The sequence below is a fragment of the Arachis hypogaea genome, chromosome 5 (genome assembly GCF_003086295.3).
Source record: "Arachis hypogaea cultivar Tifrunner chromosome 5, arahy.Tifrunner.gnm2.J5K5, whole genome shotgun sequence".
NCBI lineage: Eukaryota > Viridiplantae > Streptophyta > Magnoliopsida > Fabales > Fabaceae > Arachis > Arachis hypogaea.
This window is the reverse complement of record NC_092040.1, coordinates 109276505-109293646: the sequence shown is the minus strand read 5'-3', so window position 1 is coordinate 109293646 and position 17142 is coordinate 109276505. Positions and strand designations below refer to the sequence as shown.

The 17142-nt window shown below is 30.0% G+C and overlaps 2 protein-coding genes across 3 annotated transcripts; one reads left to right on the top strand and one right to left on the bottom strand.

The window, feature by feature from the left end:
• The first annotated feature begins 1087 nt into the window (after positions 1–1087).
• Positions 1088–11480, top strand: LOC112802655 (tetraketide alpha-pyrone reductase 2). Of its 2 annotated transcripts, none has more exons than XM_025845969.3 (7): positions 1088–1337; positions 7532–7780; positions 7880–8052; positions 8128–8313; positions 8757–8919; positions 9390–9579; positions 11070–11480. In XM_025845969.3, the coding sequence occupies exons 1-7, from the start codon at positions 1268–1270 to the stop codon at positions 11209–11211; spliced, it is 1173 nt and encodes a 390-aa protein (XP_025701754.1). In that variant the 5' UTR covers positions 1088–1267; the 3' UTR covers positions 11212–11480. The 2 variants fall into 2 exon arrangements, with proteins under 2 accessions (XP_025701754.1, XP_025701755.1); XM_025845970.2 differs by having other exon boundaries at positions 1098–1345.
• A 1268-nt stretch (positions 11481–12748) lies between these two features.
• Positions 12749–15542, bottom strand: LOC112802654 (caffeoylshikimate esterase). Its single transcript, XM_025845968.2, has 5 exons — positions 15383–15542; positions 15144–15274; positions 14162–14299; positions 13528–13626; positions 12749–13194 (listed from the first exon to the last, which is right to left on the bottom strand). The coding sequence occupies exons 1-5, from the start codon at positions 15483–15485 to the stop codon at positions 12976–12978; spliced, it is 690 nt and encodes a 229-aa protein (XP_025701753.1). The 5' UTR covers positions 15486–15542; the 3' UTR covers positions 12749–12975.
• Positions 15543–17142: the final 1600 nt, after the last annotated feature.

Genomic DNA, 17142 nt, shown 5'->3' with positions numbered 1-17142 from the left:
GATAAATTAATTTGAACGAAAAATGGTGAATCAAATCTTGAATTGGTTTAAATTAATATTTTTTTATATAAAAAATGACTACAATACCCTATTATAGAAAATGAATAAAATAATTTTATTATATATATATGTATATATTAATTTTGAGAATCCTAAATTTTAGTCTTTTATTTTTCTATCATAAAGTTAGGATTTAGAATTTTTAAAATTAATAAATATATATAAAATAAAAATATTTTAATCATTTTCTATAATAAAGATATTGTAATTATTTTTTATAAAAAAAACTAATATTAATTTAGACTAGTTCAAGATTTAATTTATCATTTTTTTAGTTAAATTAATTTATTTAACTTAATTTTGACAAAAATAACATAATTTAATTGATTATATATGTTAAATTTTAATTACTGAAAAATATATTTAAAAAAAATATTTTAAACACCAAAAAATTAAATTTTAATTACTAAAAAATATATTTAAAAAAAAGACGTTTACGCCAGAAAATGCATCCACAAGTGCAGAGTTCTAAAGAGAAAAGTGGGCACCTAGTTGAGTGGCATTAGATTGAAGTCAGCAAAGCAAGGCTTGCAAATGAAAAGACCATGTCGGGTGATAAGTGGAGCACTTTCTCAAAGAAAATATCAAGTTGTATCCAGTCTGGTCGGGTGATAAATGGAGAACTTTTTAAAGGAAAATATCGAATACTGAGTAACCTACCATTTTTATTTATAAAAATTTAAGATATTAAAGAATTTACTGGTGAATAAGTAAAATTAATTTCATACTCATAAAAAAATAAAAAACTATCATTTCTACCCATTAAAATTTAGAATATTAATAAATCTACGTATGAATAAAATTAATATTAGTATTTTTATCATATAAAACTATTTTTTGTGGGTACAAAACCAATTTTATTCTTTCATAGTTAAATTTGTCAACACTTTAAAATTTCATGGTTAAAAATAATAGTTTATTTTTTCCTTCTTGTTCTCCTATTTTGTTTTACAATTTTTACTATTATTTTTTTTATTTTTTCTTTTTTGTTATTGTATATAAGAGTAAACCTTGGAAAGTGATTTTCAAGTTCATATATATGGAAGCTAACAAAAGTGTAAGACTGATTAGTAAAACAAGGAGCAGTTTCTTCATCAGGTTTGCAGTAGATATACAACTCCTCTAATTAGCGAGTGCTGAGCTTGCTACTATCTTGGTTGCTGCTCCCATAATTAGCTTACCTTCTTCATCTCTGAATACTGTTGTGATGGCTCCGATTGCCGAGTCCTTCCAAACTGTGGCATCAATATTGCATTTAGTCCAATCCTCGGGTGGAGGTAGCCAAGTAATTACTCTGCCTTCTATTATTGTTATTGGAGGTTCTGTATTTTTATTCTCTTCTGCTTCTGAGTTTTCTGTTCAGGTAGTTTATGCTTAAATATAATGAGTTTTGGCATCACTTGTGAATGACCTGTATTGTTCTTGTAATTGTATTTTCCTTCTTGCTGTGTAGTATCCAATCTTCACAGTAATTTTTTTTATTAATCCTATGAATCCATATTAACTTATCCATTTCAATGATTATGCTGATCAGGGTTCTCTTAATTTTATCCACCATGAAACCATCAAAATAAATTCTAAGTTTATCAATGTTCGAACTCCCATCTTTGTTTAAAAGTTTCTTGACAACTCTTATTTCATTATTCCTTGGTATCTCAATTCTTTCCTGCCCTAAGATCCATGTGTCCTCCCATATCATTACTTTTTCACCTTTTCCTATTGACCATCTGTCATTTCTTAAAGAAAAATCCCTTCTTTGTATTAAACTTTTTCAAGCCCAAGATGATGCTCTTCCAATTTTTACTTCTTTGAAATCCTCATTTAGAAAATATTTAGCTTTGAGAACCTGTGCCCAAATAGCTTAAAGATTTTCAAACATCCTCCATGCTTGCTTGGCAAGGTGAGCCAAATTTTGAATATATAAAAGTCTTTAAAATCGTTGCCACTATCACTCTTTCTCAGACATATCTTTAGCAACTTTAGCGCTTAGCCTTTGATAGAACCCCTTTGGAAAATTAACCATGTTCATGGCATGAATCAGGATTGCTTGAAGTACAGACTTGATCAAAACTTCTTCCTCGACTTGATTTAGAAGCTTCCTTTTCCATCCTTCTACCTTGTCTACAACTCTCACTTCAATCCATTTTAAGGCCTTATTCTTTGTACGCTCCTAATAAGCTGGAAGCCTGAGATGCTTTCTTGGATTATTCCATGATGATATGTCCATAATTTCTTTTATATCAATCCTAGTCCTAATTAGAATCAGGTAGCCAAAAGTAATTCCAAACTTTTCCAAGTTTATTCTTTGCCCCAACGCTTCCCTGTACTTGTTAAGGATTGTAATGCGTTGGAAACTTTTGTCCTCATTAGCTTTCAAAAAGATAATGCAGTCATCCACAAATGAGGTGAGAAATAGGGGCAGCTTTTACTCATGAGATTTTCCCTTCCCTCATAGCTATTTCCATAAGAAACGTAAATACAGTCACTATGATAAAAAGTTATGGAGAAAGTGAATCTCCCTGCCTATTACCTCTTTGAGGCTTGATCCTATTGGACAATATACCATTTATCTTGATTCTATAACTTACTTTTCTAACATATTCCATCATCATCATGACCATTGTTGATGAAATCCAAGTACCTTAAGAGTAGCTTCCAAAATATCCCACTTAAGCCTGTCATATGCTTTGTTCGTATTTATCTTAGTTTTCTGACGCCTCCTTTTCTTTCTTATTTAAGGTATGAAAAAGCTCTTGCACAATCACAATATTATCTTGTATAAGTCTTTCCTTCACAAATGAACTTTGAATGAGAAATATAATCTTTGCAGTCACTTTCCAAAGCTTAAGCACCATCACTCTAGAGACAATTTTATAGATAAAATTACAGCAACTAATGGGCCTCATTTGGTTAAGAGACTTAGTATTTGTTTTACCTTAGGAATCAACACAATAGTAGTTTCACAAATATTGTAAGGAAGATTCCCTTCCTGAAAAAACCCTTAACCATATCGTACTTCTTTTCCAATGATGTCCCAATATTTTTGGAAGAAAAATCCGTTCAAACCATCTGGATCTGGAGCCTTGAGACTTCCCATGCTAAAAATCACCTCCTTGACTTCTTTATCTGTGACTTCCTCCATTAATTCTTGATTCATATCTGTGGTGACTCTTATAGGAACTTGACCAATGCAATCTTCCATATTAATGTTTTCAATAGCCTTGAACAACTTATTAAAGTGTTTTTCTACTAACTTTTAAATTTTCTTCTCTTCACAAACTAAATTCCCACTTGAATTTTTAAATCTTTCAATCCGATTTCTATCCCTTCTCTGAATAGTTGTCGCATGAAAAAAAGATGTGTTCCAGTCCCCCAGCTTTAGCCATTTCACTCTTGTTTTTTACCCCAGTATTTTTCTTCCTGTCTTCATAATCAGGATTTCTGTCTTTCTATCTCCATCTCTACCCTTTTAAAGGTTACATTGCTTCATTCGGATAATTCTCTTTTACACCTCTCCATTCTTTGATTAAGATCTGTCTATTGATTATTTTTTTCCTTTCTACTATTCTCCTAGCCCTTTCTCATTATATTTCGACACTTTTCATGGTCTGCCTAATATGCCTTGAATTTAAAGTACTTGGTTTTTTTCTTCTTTTAGGTCAAGACTAAGCACCAATAGTGTGTAGTCAGAATTTACAGCAAGTAGGGTCGTGAGCGTAGCATGATGGAAAAGTCTCTGCCATTCTCAGTTAGTCAAGGCCTTGTCTATTGTTTCTAGTTAGACAAACGGTTTTTAGGATTACTGAAATAAGTAAATTTCAATCCTTGAAGTTCCATATCCATGAGAGAATTATCATCCAAAAAATTTCTAAATGCTTGGACTTGATTATTTGGTTTGATATGTAACGCTATCTTCTCATCTTGAGATATGATGACAGCATTAAAATCCCTAAAAAATACCTTTGGAATATTCTTATTAGCATTTCTATTTGTAAGCTCTTACCACAAATATCTTCTCTTTCTGGGGTCAGGATGCCCATACACAAATATACATTTTCAAAGCTTATTATTGCTACTAGCTATATTTGCTTTAATAAAATTGTCACACCAGGCATAAACATGGAGGCTCCCGGACAAGCCCTGGGATTCTACACAAATACTTAGTCAAAGTCTAATTTCCTTCTAATTCTTTCACTACTTTGCTTACTAGCTTTAGTCTCTATAAAAAACAAAAGGGACGGCTTAAAAGTTTTGCACAAGTTTAGCAACTTTGCTATTGTCGTGAGAGCTGCCAACCCGCGACAATTCCAGCTTATGATGATAATGGTTGTTGGTGGGGTATGATGAGGCCTGTCTCCTTGGCTATGTCTTGTTTGTCCATCCTTTTCATCCTCTTGTTGTGTTCTACTTCATCTGTTGTCTCCAATTCAGCCTATATTTTTCTTTTCATATGCATCAATTCATCTTCTTCCCTTCTCCTTTTCAGCTTCAGATTCATCCTTACACGATGTACCAACTCCAATTCTCATTTTTCATTTGTTTTATGTTCTATAATGTCATGCACATCAGCCTCCATATCCTCATGATCCTCCGCTAGTTCCCTTGTTTCAGTTCTTTGAATGATGGTTTTACCTTTCTTGTTTTTGCTTTCTTCCAGCCTCGGTTTATGTCTGTAGCTTTAGAAATTTTCTTTATCTCGATATATCATTATTCTGTTATGCTTTTCTTGTTTAGCGCCTGAAGTTCTTTCATTGTTTACTTTGTTGATGCATAATTTCTCCCTTAATAGCTCTCCTATAGTTAAAAAGTTCTTTTCCCTTTGTTGATTTGTTTTGGAAGATTATGGGCCTTGTCTGTGTGTTGATTCCTACATTACCCCTCTTGATCATTACTCACCTTGTTGTTTCTTTCTACATAGTTTTCAACATTTTACTGATTACCTTGGCCCAAATCTTCTTCTAGATAGCTAATCAGACTCATAATCTACTACTCAAAAGAAAAAGATATTGGGCCTTATGTCATGTTATACAACCAAAAAATAGTTATTGTGTGAACTACTTTTGTATCATGAATTGAAAAATATGACAATGTGTTTGTTTTCTATTCTAGATATCTAAATTTAATATTCGTTTTTGTTTGAATTCTAAATTTTAGACATGTAGTCGTTTATGAAATTTTGATTACTAGGTATTCAAATTCTAAATTTTGATTTGTAAATTTCATCTTAGAGGAGAACTAAGGATGTGGATGTCTAGATTTTTAAATATGGAAAAATTTATAGAGTTGTAGCTATGATAGTTTTGGATGTGAGAAAATAAGAATTTGAAATATGAGAAAAATAATCTTAAAAAAAATAAAAAATGGGTGGAATTGAAAGCCAAATTGATTAAGTTGTAGTCATAAAAGATTTGAAGAAATTTTAAAATAGAAATTAAATGAAACTAATTCAAGTTGATATTAATTCAAGTTGATATAAAATAATAAAATTAATTGAACTGAATAATCACTCACTAGAATAAAGATAACTAGTATTTACATAGCTGGGAAGGAACTGGATTGGGAGCGTCGACAGAGGCAACAAGATCTTTGTTTAGACGATTGGAGATGATTTTCTTTGTGATCTTTGTAGACAATCTCCCTGAGGATATGACAAAAAGGGAGTTATTTCAATTATTCAAATGGATGGATAATTGATCTTAATTCACAAATCTTAATTAATTTACTAATTAAGTTTAATAAAAAGCTAGCGTTGAAACAAGATCAACTAACGACCTAAAATTATTATTTAATGTGGGACATTAATGACTCTAGGATCCTAGTTCTTCAATTCCCAAATTAAGGAATGAAAATCTGCTCTATATTCAAAATGAGCATTTCAATAAACACTTGGTGGACATGGTAATAAAACATAGTAAATTACAAAATTTAATGAAAACTATAGCCAAACAATCAATACTAACAATTCAATTAAGCATATATAAACCTCAAAACATCAAATTTATTAACATGAAACTCAAGAATTCATAAGTGTATATACCAACAAAATAACCTTAATTATAAGAAAATCTAAGTATAGTGCAAAGGATGAAAAAATTAAGAACAACTTACAATTGAGACAAGCTAAATTCTAAAATTAAAGTGTAAATTCCATAAACTCTAATAAATCCTAGAGAGAAGTGAGAATTTCTCTCTCTAAAATAAATTATGAAAACCTAGTCAAAACTTGTAAAATGATCATATAGTAATGTGTTCTTTTCCCCTCCAAGAATATGCTTCAAATTGGCTTAAGGGCATCAAAAATGAGCCAAAAGAGGCCTCCAAAACGCGCAACACGTGACTTTTTAAATGATACACGTGCATACGAGCACTTGCTAATTTTTCCTCCCACTTGTACATACATACAAGTGTGTACATATGCATGCCAGCTAATTCTTTACACCTGTGCATACGTACCATTATGTGCGTACGCACGAATCCGAATGTCCTTCTCTTTTGTTTTTTTATGAATTCTCCTACTTTGTATGTTTTTTCTCCACTTCTTCAAAGCCATCCTTGCCTATTGGTCATGAAATCACTCAACAAATATATCAAAGTATCGAATGAAATAAAAGTAGAATTAATTTGACAATTTCAAGTATAAAAAGCATGTTTTTAACAATTAGGTATAATTGAGAGAGAATTCACAAAAACATGCTACTTAAATAAATAAATGCAAGTTTATGTAATGAAAACCACTCATTTCAAGACAAAAATTATCATCAGATGTGGATTCGTCAACTGCGGGCGTGAGAGCGGCAGGGTGAGGATGGGGGCCGGAAAGAAAGAGAGTTGGTTGGAGATGATGGGCAGTGACGAGTGAATCATTCCTCTTCGATAAATTTTTTTCATAGTTGATGAATTTAGAACTTGATTCAACAATATAAAAAGATAGAGAAAAAGAGAAAGCATTTGGTGCAGAAAATGTTGTTGTTGACAGTGATAGAGGTAAGACTTAGGAGTGAGTAGAGATGGAGTTGATGTAGGAGATAAGAGCAAGGGTAAAATTGAAAAAAATAATTTAACTATTAGTTGACTATTAAAAAATTAACAAAGATAAAATTAAAATTTATTTTAAATGTTAAAAACAAAATTGAACATAATTAAATATAAAGGGTAATTTTAAAAAATTTTAAAAATGTTAGAAACAAAAAATTTACTTTATTCATTAATTTATTATTCTATTTAAATAAGTTAAAATTTTAAATTTAGTCTTATAAATATAATAATTTATTGATCAAACAACAAATTTTAAATAAAATTTAAATTTACGATGAATTAATTTTTAAAATATTAAGTTAAGAAATAATGTAGAAAAAACAAAAAAAAAATAAAAAACCCAACTAGCTGACAATTCTGGTGTGACACATCTGTCATAAACCAAATTGGAATCTAAGTGGAATGAAACTCACGTGACTCTCCTACCTTCACAAAGTTGGGCTATGGAGTTCATCTATTCACTTGATCGGTAGACCTAATCCGATATTACATAAGAGCAACAAAGATCACAAACTGCTGCTAAAAGTCAAGAGTTACAAAGACAAGAGAAAAGAAATCAGATTAAACGATAACGGAGAGATGCCTGAATTCTGCGTGACTGGGGGCACCGGTTTCATCGCAGCTTACCTTATCAAAGCCTTACTAGAAAAGGGTTACACTGTGAGGACCACCGTGAGAAACCCAGGTGACACTTTTAATTCTAAGGATTCATTTGCTTTTTTTATTTTTATTTTTATTTTATGCTATAGTTTGATTTCTAATATGTTACTTAATATTTGATCAGATGATGTGGAGAAGGTTGGCTTTCTAAGGGAATTGAGTGGAGCTAAAGAGAGATTAAAGATTTTTAAAGCGGATTTATTGGTGGAAGGGAACTTTGATGAGGCAGTGGCAGGGGTTGATGGTGTCTTTCATACAGCATCTCCAGTGCTAGTTCCTTATGATAACAACGTTCAGGTCTCCTTCAATTCCTTCAATATTCTATTTTTGTTCTTTTGTAAAATTCATTTGAAGATTTGAAAAATGTTGCAGGCAACTCTAATTGATCCATGTATAAAAGGAACCGTGAATGTGCTGAATTCCTGCATCAAAGCAAGAGTTAAACGCGTTGTGCTCACCTCATCTTGCTCTTCCATAAGATACCGTTACGATGTGCAGCAAGTATCTCCTCTTAACGAGTCTCATTGGACTGATATAGAATACTGCAAACGCTACAACGTAAGTAGTAACATTTGCTACCATTATCGTAACTTTTTTTTCAGTAATGTGTATTAAAATTACTCCCGAAATTACTCAAAAGAACAAAAGTCCAGATCATTAATAAAAATTATCCATGAAAGATTGTTTGCCGATAAAACACCCATTGTTTTAGTAGAATTGTCAATTGAATCAAGTTGTTTCTTTGAGTAGTTTTGATATGCTGTATGTACATAAAAAATCAACTACTAAATAATTACTTGTTATAATATATATTGAAATACAAAATAAATATTGAAAATAAGTTAATAATACATATATTTAGTGATTGATTTTTAATGTGCATATAACATTTTTGTTTTATCAACAACATATATAGGCTGTCCTGAGTAATCTTGATACTTCATTCTGAATATTTAAACAATTTTACCTTTTATATTTTAAATAATTTTGTGAATATGCAGCTGTGGTACGCATATGCAAAGACTATAGCGGAGAAAGAGGCTTGGAAACTTGCAAAGGAAAATGGAATGGATCTAGTTGTGGTTAATCCCTCTTTTGTTGTTGGTCCCCTGCTTGCACCACAGCCAACAAGCACATTGTACATGATTCTAAGCATCGTCAAAGGTTAGATCCTGTTATACCTAAGGATTATTAGATTGTATTCAAAATAAACTATCATTGACTCTCAAAATATATTAGTTTGTTGATAAATAAATCAATATAGGAATAAATTAATAGTTATTGTATGTTACTTTCATTTGGAGTAAACTATATTTTATGTCATGAAATATTGTAACACATATAATTTTAACAAGGGAAAAGTATGGTTCTTGTTTCTAATATTTTTAATTTGTTAAAATTATCCTTAAATATTTTTAGTTTTGTCTTTTAAAATGATTTAGACGTTTAGGAAATAATTTTGACATAAATTAAAAATATCGGAAATAAGGCATACACAACTGTCATTAGACCAAGTCTTACAGTGCAAATGTTTTGCGCAGCACATATTTTGGGTGAGTGGTGATAAATATCTTTGAACGGTTCTTTATTTATTTTTTTTTTTGTTTTCTCCCTTCATCACCATTTTTAAACAGGTGTGAGAGAAGAATATCCAAATACAACAGTGGGCTTTGTACACATAAATGATGTGATAGCTGCTCACATATTGGCTATGGAGGATGCCAAAGCAAGTGGCAGGCTCATTTGTTCTAGCTCAGTAGCCCATTGGTCACAAATCATTCAAATGCTTAGGGCCAGATATCCTTCCTATCCATTTGCTAAAAAGTACGTTAACTTTTACAAATCTTTCTTCTAATTTTTTTCTTTCTATTTAACACCATAAATTATTGGAAGATTTTCAAATATATATCAGTGATTTTTATCCGTTAATTTTAATTATATATATTATATATTTTTTTATAACTAAGATCAACTGTAAAAAATCACTGAAACACGATGGTATATTTGAAAATTTTTTTAAATTATTATATGGGTTATGCGGAGAAATGTTTTAATCCCAGAAAAGTTGGCTTAGCTACTAGCTAAGCTAGTGTTTGAATAGTATAAAATAAAAAATTTTCAAAATACAAAATTGATAAAATAATATTTTAATTATTTTTGAATTTATAAATAAAATCAAAAAAATATAAACATATATAACGGAAATAGAGATACTTAAAAATAGTTTTTTTTTAAATGCTATGTACACAATAAAAAAAAGTAATCAAATTAATTATCATATATTTATAAATATATATACTATCTTAATTTATTTTTCATATATATTTTATATTTTAATATATATAATATATAAATAATTAATTTAATAATTAACTTTTTATATTCACCTAATATGCTTGAAACTATTTATATCCTACATGATAGTAGCATAGAATTTTGATAAAAACAGTAGATTTTGGTATTAGTGAAAAAAGTGAGTGTTAAACTTACAACTTTTCTTTTATAAAAATTTGTAATAATTATTAAGTTAGTAATTTAATTTACTAATTTAGTATTTTTTTATAAAATTAGCTTAAAATAAAAATAAAATTTAAATTGAGATATCACATATTACACCAAATAAATTCAAAAATTCTAACATCATTTTTTAAATTAGGTTCACACAATTTTTTATTAATATGTATGAAATTTGAAATGATTGAATTTATATTTATTTGAAAAAATTTAATTTTCTGCCATAAGATTTAGAACATTAGAGTACGGGTAGGATTAGGATTGAAAAATTCTTAACTAGTGAGTAGAGTAGAGTAGAATTTTAAAAAAAAATTTCAACCTGCTAATAGGATTAAGGTAAAACTCAAACCCTACCCTATTCTACCTTATCCATTGCCAGTCCTAATCAAAGCGGTGTTCGCTTTGAAGTTTGAACTGAATTGTTAAGTATTACTAATCTATTGAATCGAACTGTATAAATAATTAGATATTAACTTTTGAAAGATTATATATTGAGTTTAATTTTGATATATTGATAGTATTAAATATTTTATATAATCACTTGATTCCATTTTATTTTTTGGATAACCAGTTATGTGATCAATATAAAAAGATAAATACTTTTATTAACATAATATTACATAATTAGATATATTATTTGACAAGACATCAAAATTAAATTCTTATATATTTTATTTGCATTGTTTGATGATCAAAATGATATTTTACTTCAATTATAAACATTATACCAAATCTCTGTCAATCTTTTGATATGCTTTGAGATCTGCTTTTCTGAAGTTAGATGATATATGGTGTTACAGGTGCAGCAGCCTGGAAGGAGACAACAACCCACATAGCATGAACACCACCAAAATTACTCAATTGGGGTTTCCTCCATTCAAAACCCTTGAACAGATGTTTGATGACTGCATCCAAAGCTTTCAAGAAAGGGGCTTGCTATGACATCGTTCATAATAATCTGTCGAATTTGATGTTCGTGTAAGATTTCTGCTCCAATAATCAAAAATAAAGAAGCAGTAGTGTATTTAACCAAATAGCTATATACTTAAAACACTATAATTTATGTGCACTTTTCTTTCTCTGTTTATGATTCTACTTAATTATTGTATCGTTATTTGTAAAACAGACTAACCCCGATATGCATAAATCTCTAGAGCAAACACCATTTTGACACTCATTTTAATAACAATAAAGCATTCTCTTTATTATTATTATTATTATTATTATTATTATTATTATTATTATTATTATTATTATTATTTTGAAAGAAAGAACTCAGTACAATAAAGTAGAGATTATTTCAGGATAAACAATAACACACTCCACAGCATAAAAGCCGATAATCCACATTTACCCAGCACTAAAATCCTCTCTTTTATTTTGTTAACTAGAAAAAATTCAAATACATGTACAATTAATTAATAACGATCATACTTCTTGGTAACATCCTCATTATTATAATACTATGCTTAGTGACAAATATATTATGTGTGTCTACGTGAATACCTAAATACAACATATATTTTCATACACATATATATACATACAAAATATATTATATTCAATTCTACGAGTATACGATATCTCGAGTTCTGACACACAGCAACACCATCTAAACTAAATCTCAAGCCAAACATTATACATATGAATTCTTGTTCCTCATAAAAGAACAAACTCTAAATCTAACAAACCTCGCACATTACCTTCCAACTTTTCGGGAAAGTGAGCCATCTTGTCCGTTCTTTGGAAAAATAAACGAGAATATATACAAGAGGAGGATAACCAAAGGTCCTCAGTAGGAGAGGTTTTAGAGTGCCATAAAATGATATACAATATTGGCATCATAAATCATACAGGAGTGTGATTAATATCAGTCTTATGAATCGATCTCTTGTAACCATAGGTAGACATGAATTCAAAGTATTTAGTTTTGATGAATGACAACTATAGGAATTTGCGAAATCTTGCAACAGATTTCTTTGTAAATAGTCCTAAAGGCACTTTCACCATCTTTATCAACATGAATGATATGAGATGGATGCATAGGAGTATTCAAAGGCCATAATTTCACTGCATGGAAGTGAAAAATGCCTTGCAAAAGATGCATATTATTAAGCAGCCATTAGACTCACCAACTAAGGATCATCCTCTACAGCTAGCTCTACAGCATAGTTATGATCCCTAAGAGTAACGGAAAGTGCAGGATGCGTATTGACTACATTAACCTAAATAAGATTTGCCTAGAAGAAAATTGTTCCAGCACAAGCTTTAGTATGACAGAAGAAGAGTAGGAGAATCGAAGGGCAGCACTCAAATTTTGGATCGAATCCACGCCATCTATGGCTTCCCAACTCCCCAGTTCCCAGATCAAGAAGGGCCCCAAATCAGCACTTCGGGCATGCTTATGTCGAGGCTAGCTCAGGAGCATACTCCCCCACCCCGCCATAACATTTAAACAAAAATAATAAAGAAGCATAAGAGGATGAAAATATACCTTTGGTCTTTGGATCAATATAATTTATTCATTCCAAGATGAATAATACATGAAAATGTGAAAGAGATTGAAGAGGCGTTCCTAGAATGACACCTACTCTTTATTCCAGACCAACGACTTCTAGAATTTCTTGATTAGAAGTCACAGAATTGTTACATTATTTGAAGAATGACATAACATGAAAACGGTGGACATATTCCATGGTGAGGACATCACTTAGTTGAACACCTAGAATTAAGCCAAGACACAATGTCATCATGTACAGCAAAAATTCTCTCATCAGGTTCACCTTCTAGAATGCAGTGATAACCACCTTCATAAATCTTTAGAGTCTTATCCTTGCTAGACGCACTCTCATAAAGAAACCGGCTCACCAATGGATCCGTCACCTTATCATCTCCTCCATGAATAACCAATAATGGAGCCGAAACCTGCAATCATCCACATGCACACGCAAAATATAGTTTTTCTTCTTGTTATGGTAATTATTGCACATACAAAAATTCAAAAATAGATTTAGCTAGAGTATCGTATCGGCACTTGTAATACTTACCAATGGTGGATTTTAAATTGAGAAAACAATAATGAAATGCTTAAATTTTCAGAACGGGATGATACGGGAATCTTTTCTATTTTAGTGAGAAAACCTTCTTTGAGTTGCAACAAAAGAAAAGGACCTCAAATATGAAAACAGAAACAAACTACCTAAGCAATGGAACTCAAAAATGAAAATATAGAGATTGGAAGACAAAAAGAATACTAACCTTCTGTACTTGTGATTCAATTTCTTTTGTGGTTCGTAAAAGCTCCATACCGGTTTTCAGTCGCGGATTATCATCATAACAAATGACATTGTAAACAGCCTAAAAAGATAAAATCAACACTAGGGATAAATTAATATTATCAATGTATTTAGTTTGATTATGACTAACACGGGTTTTGTTTTGCAAAATCAATACAAAATTTAAGTATCAAGTAGAACAAACAACAACGTTGCAAATCTGAGACAACAAATTGAGGCTTTGAATAGAGTAACCTCTGCCACAATTTCCCATCTTTCTCTAATTAAAATAGATGAGATCGTCAAACATGAACAAACTCGATGATTGTAACTACAACGTACGAGTTCATGTGAAAGATAATGAAATGATGAGACAGTCAAAGAGAGAACTAAACAACAATAGACTCTGAAGTAATCCTTAACTCCAAACAGCATGACTTATATATATATGACAATGCGGAAAATATGTCAGAAAACACGATAAAAATGAATCAATCAACTTCTAAGTTCTAACGCTAAGAAAGTGCAAGATATTTTGTTGAAGAGCAAGACAAGGAATCAAAATGTCTATTTTGTTATATTGGAATCCAAAAGTTAATTCTGTATAAGTCACTAACCAATTTTCTTTTGCTTGGTTCCCTGAAGGCAAGCTCTGCTAGATCTTGGTTTGGGAACAGTTTTGCTTTTGGCATCACCTTCGATAAAAGAGTTAATACCTTCATAACTGCATCAGATGGCATCACATCATCTGCAATCTACCCGCAACAGAAATCAGCAAACCATGCTTCAACTGAAAGTTGTACATTACAAAACTATATTGAAAAGACGGGACAAAAAAGAAATTACAAAAGCCACTTTTTATCAAAGAGTGTTTAACTATTTGAGTTTGCGATAAAAGTTTCCAGTGTAATGCAAAAATGTTCACGTAAATTAAAGCAGTACAAAACTTGGAAATCACAATCCTTAAACTAATCGCCAAATTCAAAATGATTATCATAAATATTGTTTGGCTAAGCCAGGTAAATACTGTAATAGCTAATAAGATTATTAAAAATACATTTTCCATTGAATTTTAAATAAATTAACCCCACAATATAGTAGTATGAATGTATGATGGCCCCTAAAAAGGGAACACAATTATAAAAAATAAAAAATAAAAACTAGTTGCCACAAAAAGGTAAGCTTAGTTCAATCATTATCCAAAGGTAAGCTTTTGTAATGGCTAATGAGTTTCTCTTCTGTATCAAATGCAAACTATTATCTATAATATACATAAGCATATTCCCAATCTAATAAGAAACAAGCATCATTTGTTTTATATTTCACCAATGAATGCTAATAGCAGTTTGGTTTAGTGTCCCTTGTCACTCTTCAAAAGCTAAAGGAGTGTCCCAGGTTCGACATTAATTATATATAACATTTTTTATTGGTCAATATAATCGAGCAAAGATCCAATTGTATCAACCATTGATAGAAACAGCAATCCATACGAAAAACTACTCAAACTGAATTCAGTGCAGAGTTTACGCTGAACTACAACGATTTAAATTAAATAAAAAATTGGTGAGCATCGAATGAAATACAGATGGACGAGCTTACTTTACACATTGGTGCTACAAGGATCATTCCATCCCAATTATTTGGCTCCTTCAAATGAACTTTAATAGAAACTGCTCCTCCCATTGACTGCCCCAATATAAATCGAGGCAACTCTCTCAGCTCAGGCCTTTCTGCCAATTGAAATACAAACCATGATTTTAAGGGGTAAAAAGAGATTAAATATTTGAAATCTTCACATGTGAAATGTTACAGCAGTCATGGATACTAAAACTTCACACCTTTAATTCTTCTATAATGCTCGATAACATCATCAACTAAATCATCAAAATTTGGTATGTATCCATGTAATCCTTCTGAAAGGCCAAAACCTGGATAGTCCATAGCATAAACACCATATCCAGATGATGCAATTCTCCTGGCTATACCTGAGGAAAAAATTGAAAAATAGATAAGGGGTGCTTGATCGGAGATATCGGTGTGAAATGAAGTTGTGAAAGGATCTCTGACCGGAATCTGAAAGTCAGAGAGAGATTCATGTTGGAATGAGAGTGATTCACGGGTTTGTTAATTTGTGTTGTTGGGATCATATGGAACGTTTTGCGGACACAAAGGTTTCGTAGTGCTGCAATTAAAGAGGGGAAAGTGGGAAACTGCGAACAACGTAACACAAAAAATGTTACTCAGTCAACTTTGTATTTTAATCAAGCCAAACTAATTAGATGGTACCCCAAATTTTATAATAAAAATAAGAGTATATAATCCATGTCCTTTTTTAAGTTTTTAAAATAGAATATTATAATTTTTTAATATAAAATAATCTCTAACATTTATTTTTGTTAGATAATATAATTCTTTTTTTAATTTGATTTGTTAATTATTATGAACGTAACATATTAACTAATATATGTGGCTATTAAGTATCTACGTATGTAAATTGAATAAATCAATTTCTATAATGAAGTATAAAAATTTTCTAAAAAATTTTTAAATTATCAAAATTAAAATTGTTAAAATAATTTTTTCAAATATTTTTAATTTAAAATAAGTTAAATTAAATTAAAAAATACTAATTTAATTTAAAAATTATAAAATAGTCTCCTTCAAATGTTTTCATAAAAAATAATTTAAAATAAATAAATTTATATTTATTTTATCAATTTAATTTAAGTTATAGATACTATATTTCTATGAAGCACAAACATTTCGCTGAGTTACCATGTTCGTATCTCGAACATATTTCGGATACAACATTTACTGACACTCGTCCGACACACGTGTTTGCTGTGTCCCACCGTGTCTTAATAAAAATTAAAAAGCAAAAAAATTCTTTTCCGGATACATTTGGACACACCTAAATACTATTACGTGTCAGCGTGTTCAGTCTTATTCTTAACATATATTCTTGAAATAAATTTAGATATAGTATATATTATTATTTATTGAAATAAAAAATATTTTAAATATTTGATATAATTAAAATAAGACATTAAAAATAATTAAAAAATTAATTTATATTTTAATATCAATAAAATATCAAAATATCATTACGATTTATCTAAAAAATACTTTATATTTTATATGTGTGTGTTTCCATATCTTATACAATTTTAAAATTCGCATGCCGAAGTGTCGCGTATCGTGTCGTGTCCCATGCATTATAGCTATATTCCAATATCATTCTTTTATAATGAAAAAAATTAGTTAATATTATTTGAAGATATGTAAAGTCATTCATTTTGAAATAAAAGGTTTTATAGAAATAATTGAGAATATTTATTCAAATACTTATGAAGATAATATTTTAGAATTTGGATATAACGAAAATTAAGTTATTTATGAAGTTAAATTTGTAAATTTTGTTCAACCACAAAAATTAATATAGATCATTTACAAAATTTTAATGTGAATCTCTTAATATTTTGTCACACTTGAGAAAGAAATTTGACAAATTCAAATATTATGTTCATATTTTTGAAAAAGTTTTGGAATTTATTGGTTACCATATCAAACAAAGTAGACTTACAGCGGAAGGTATTTG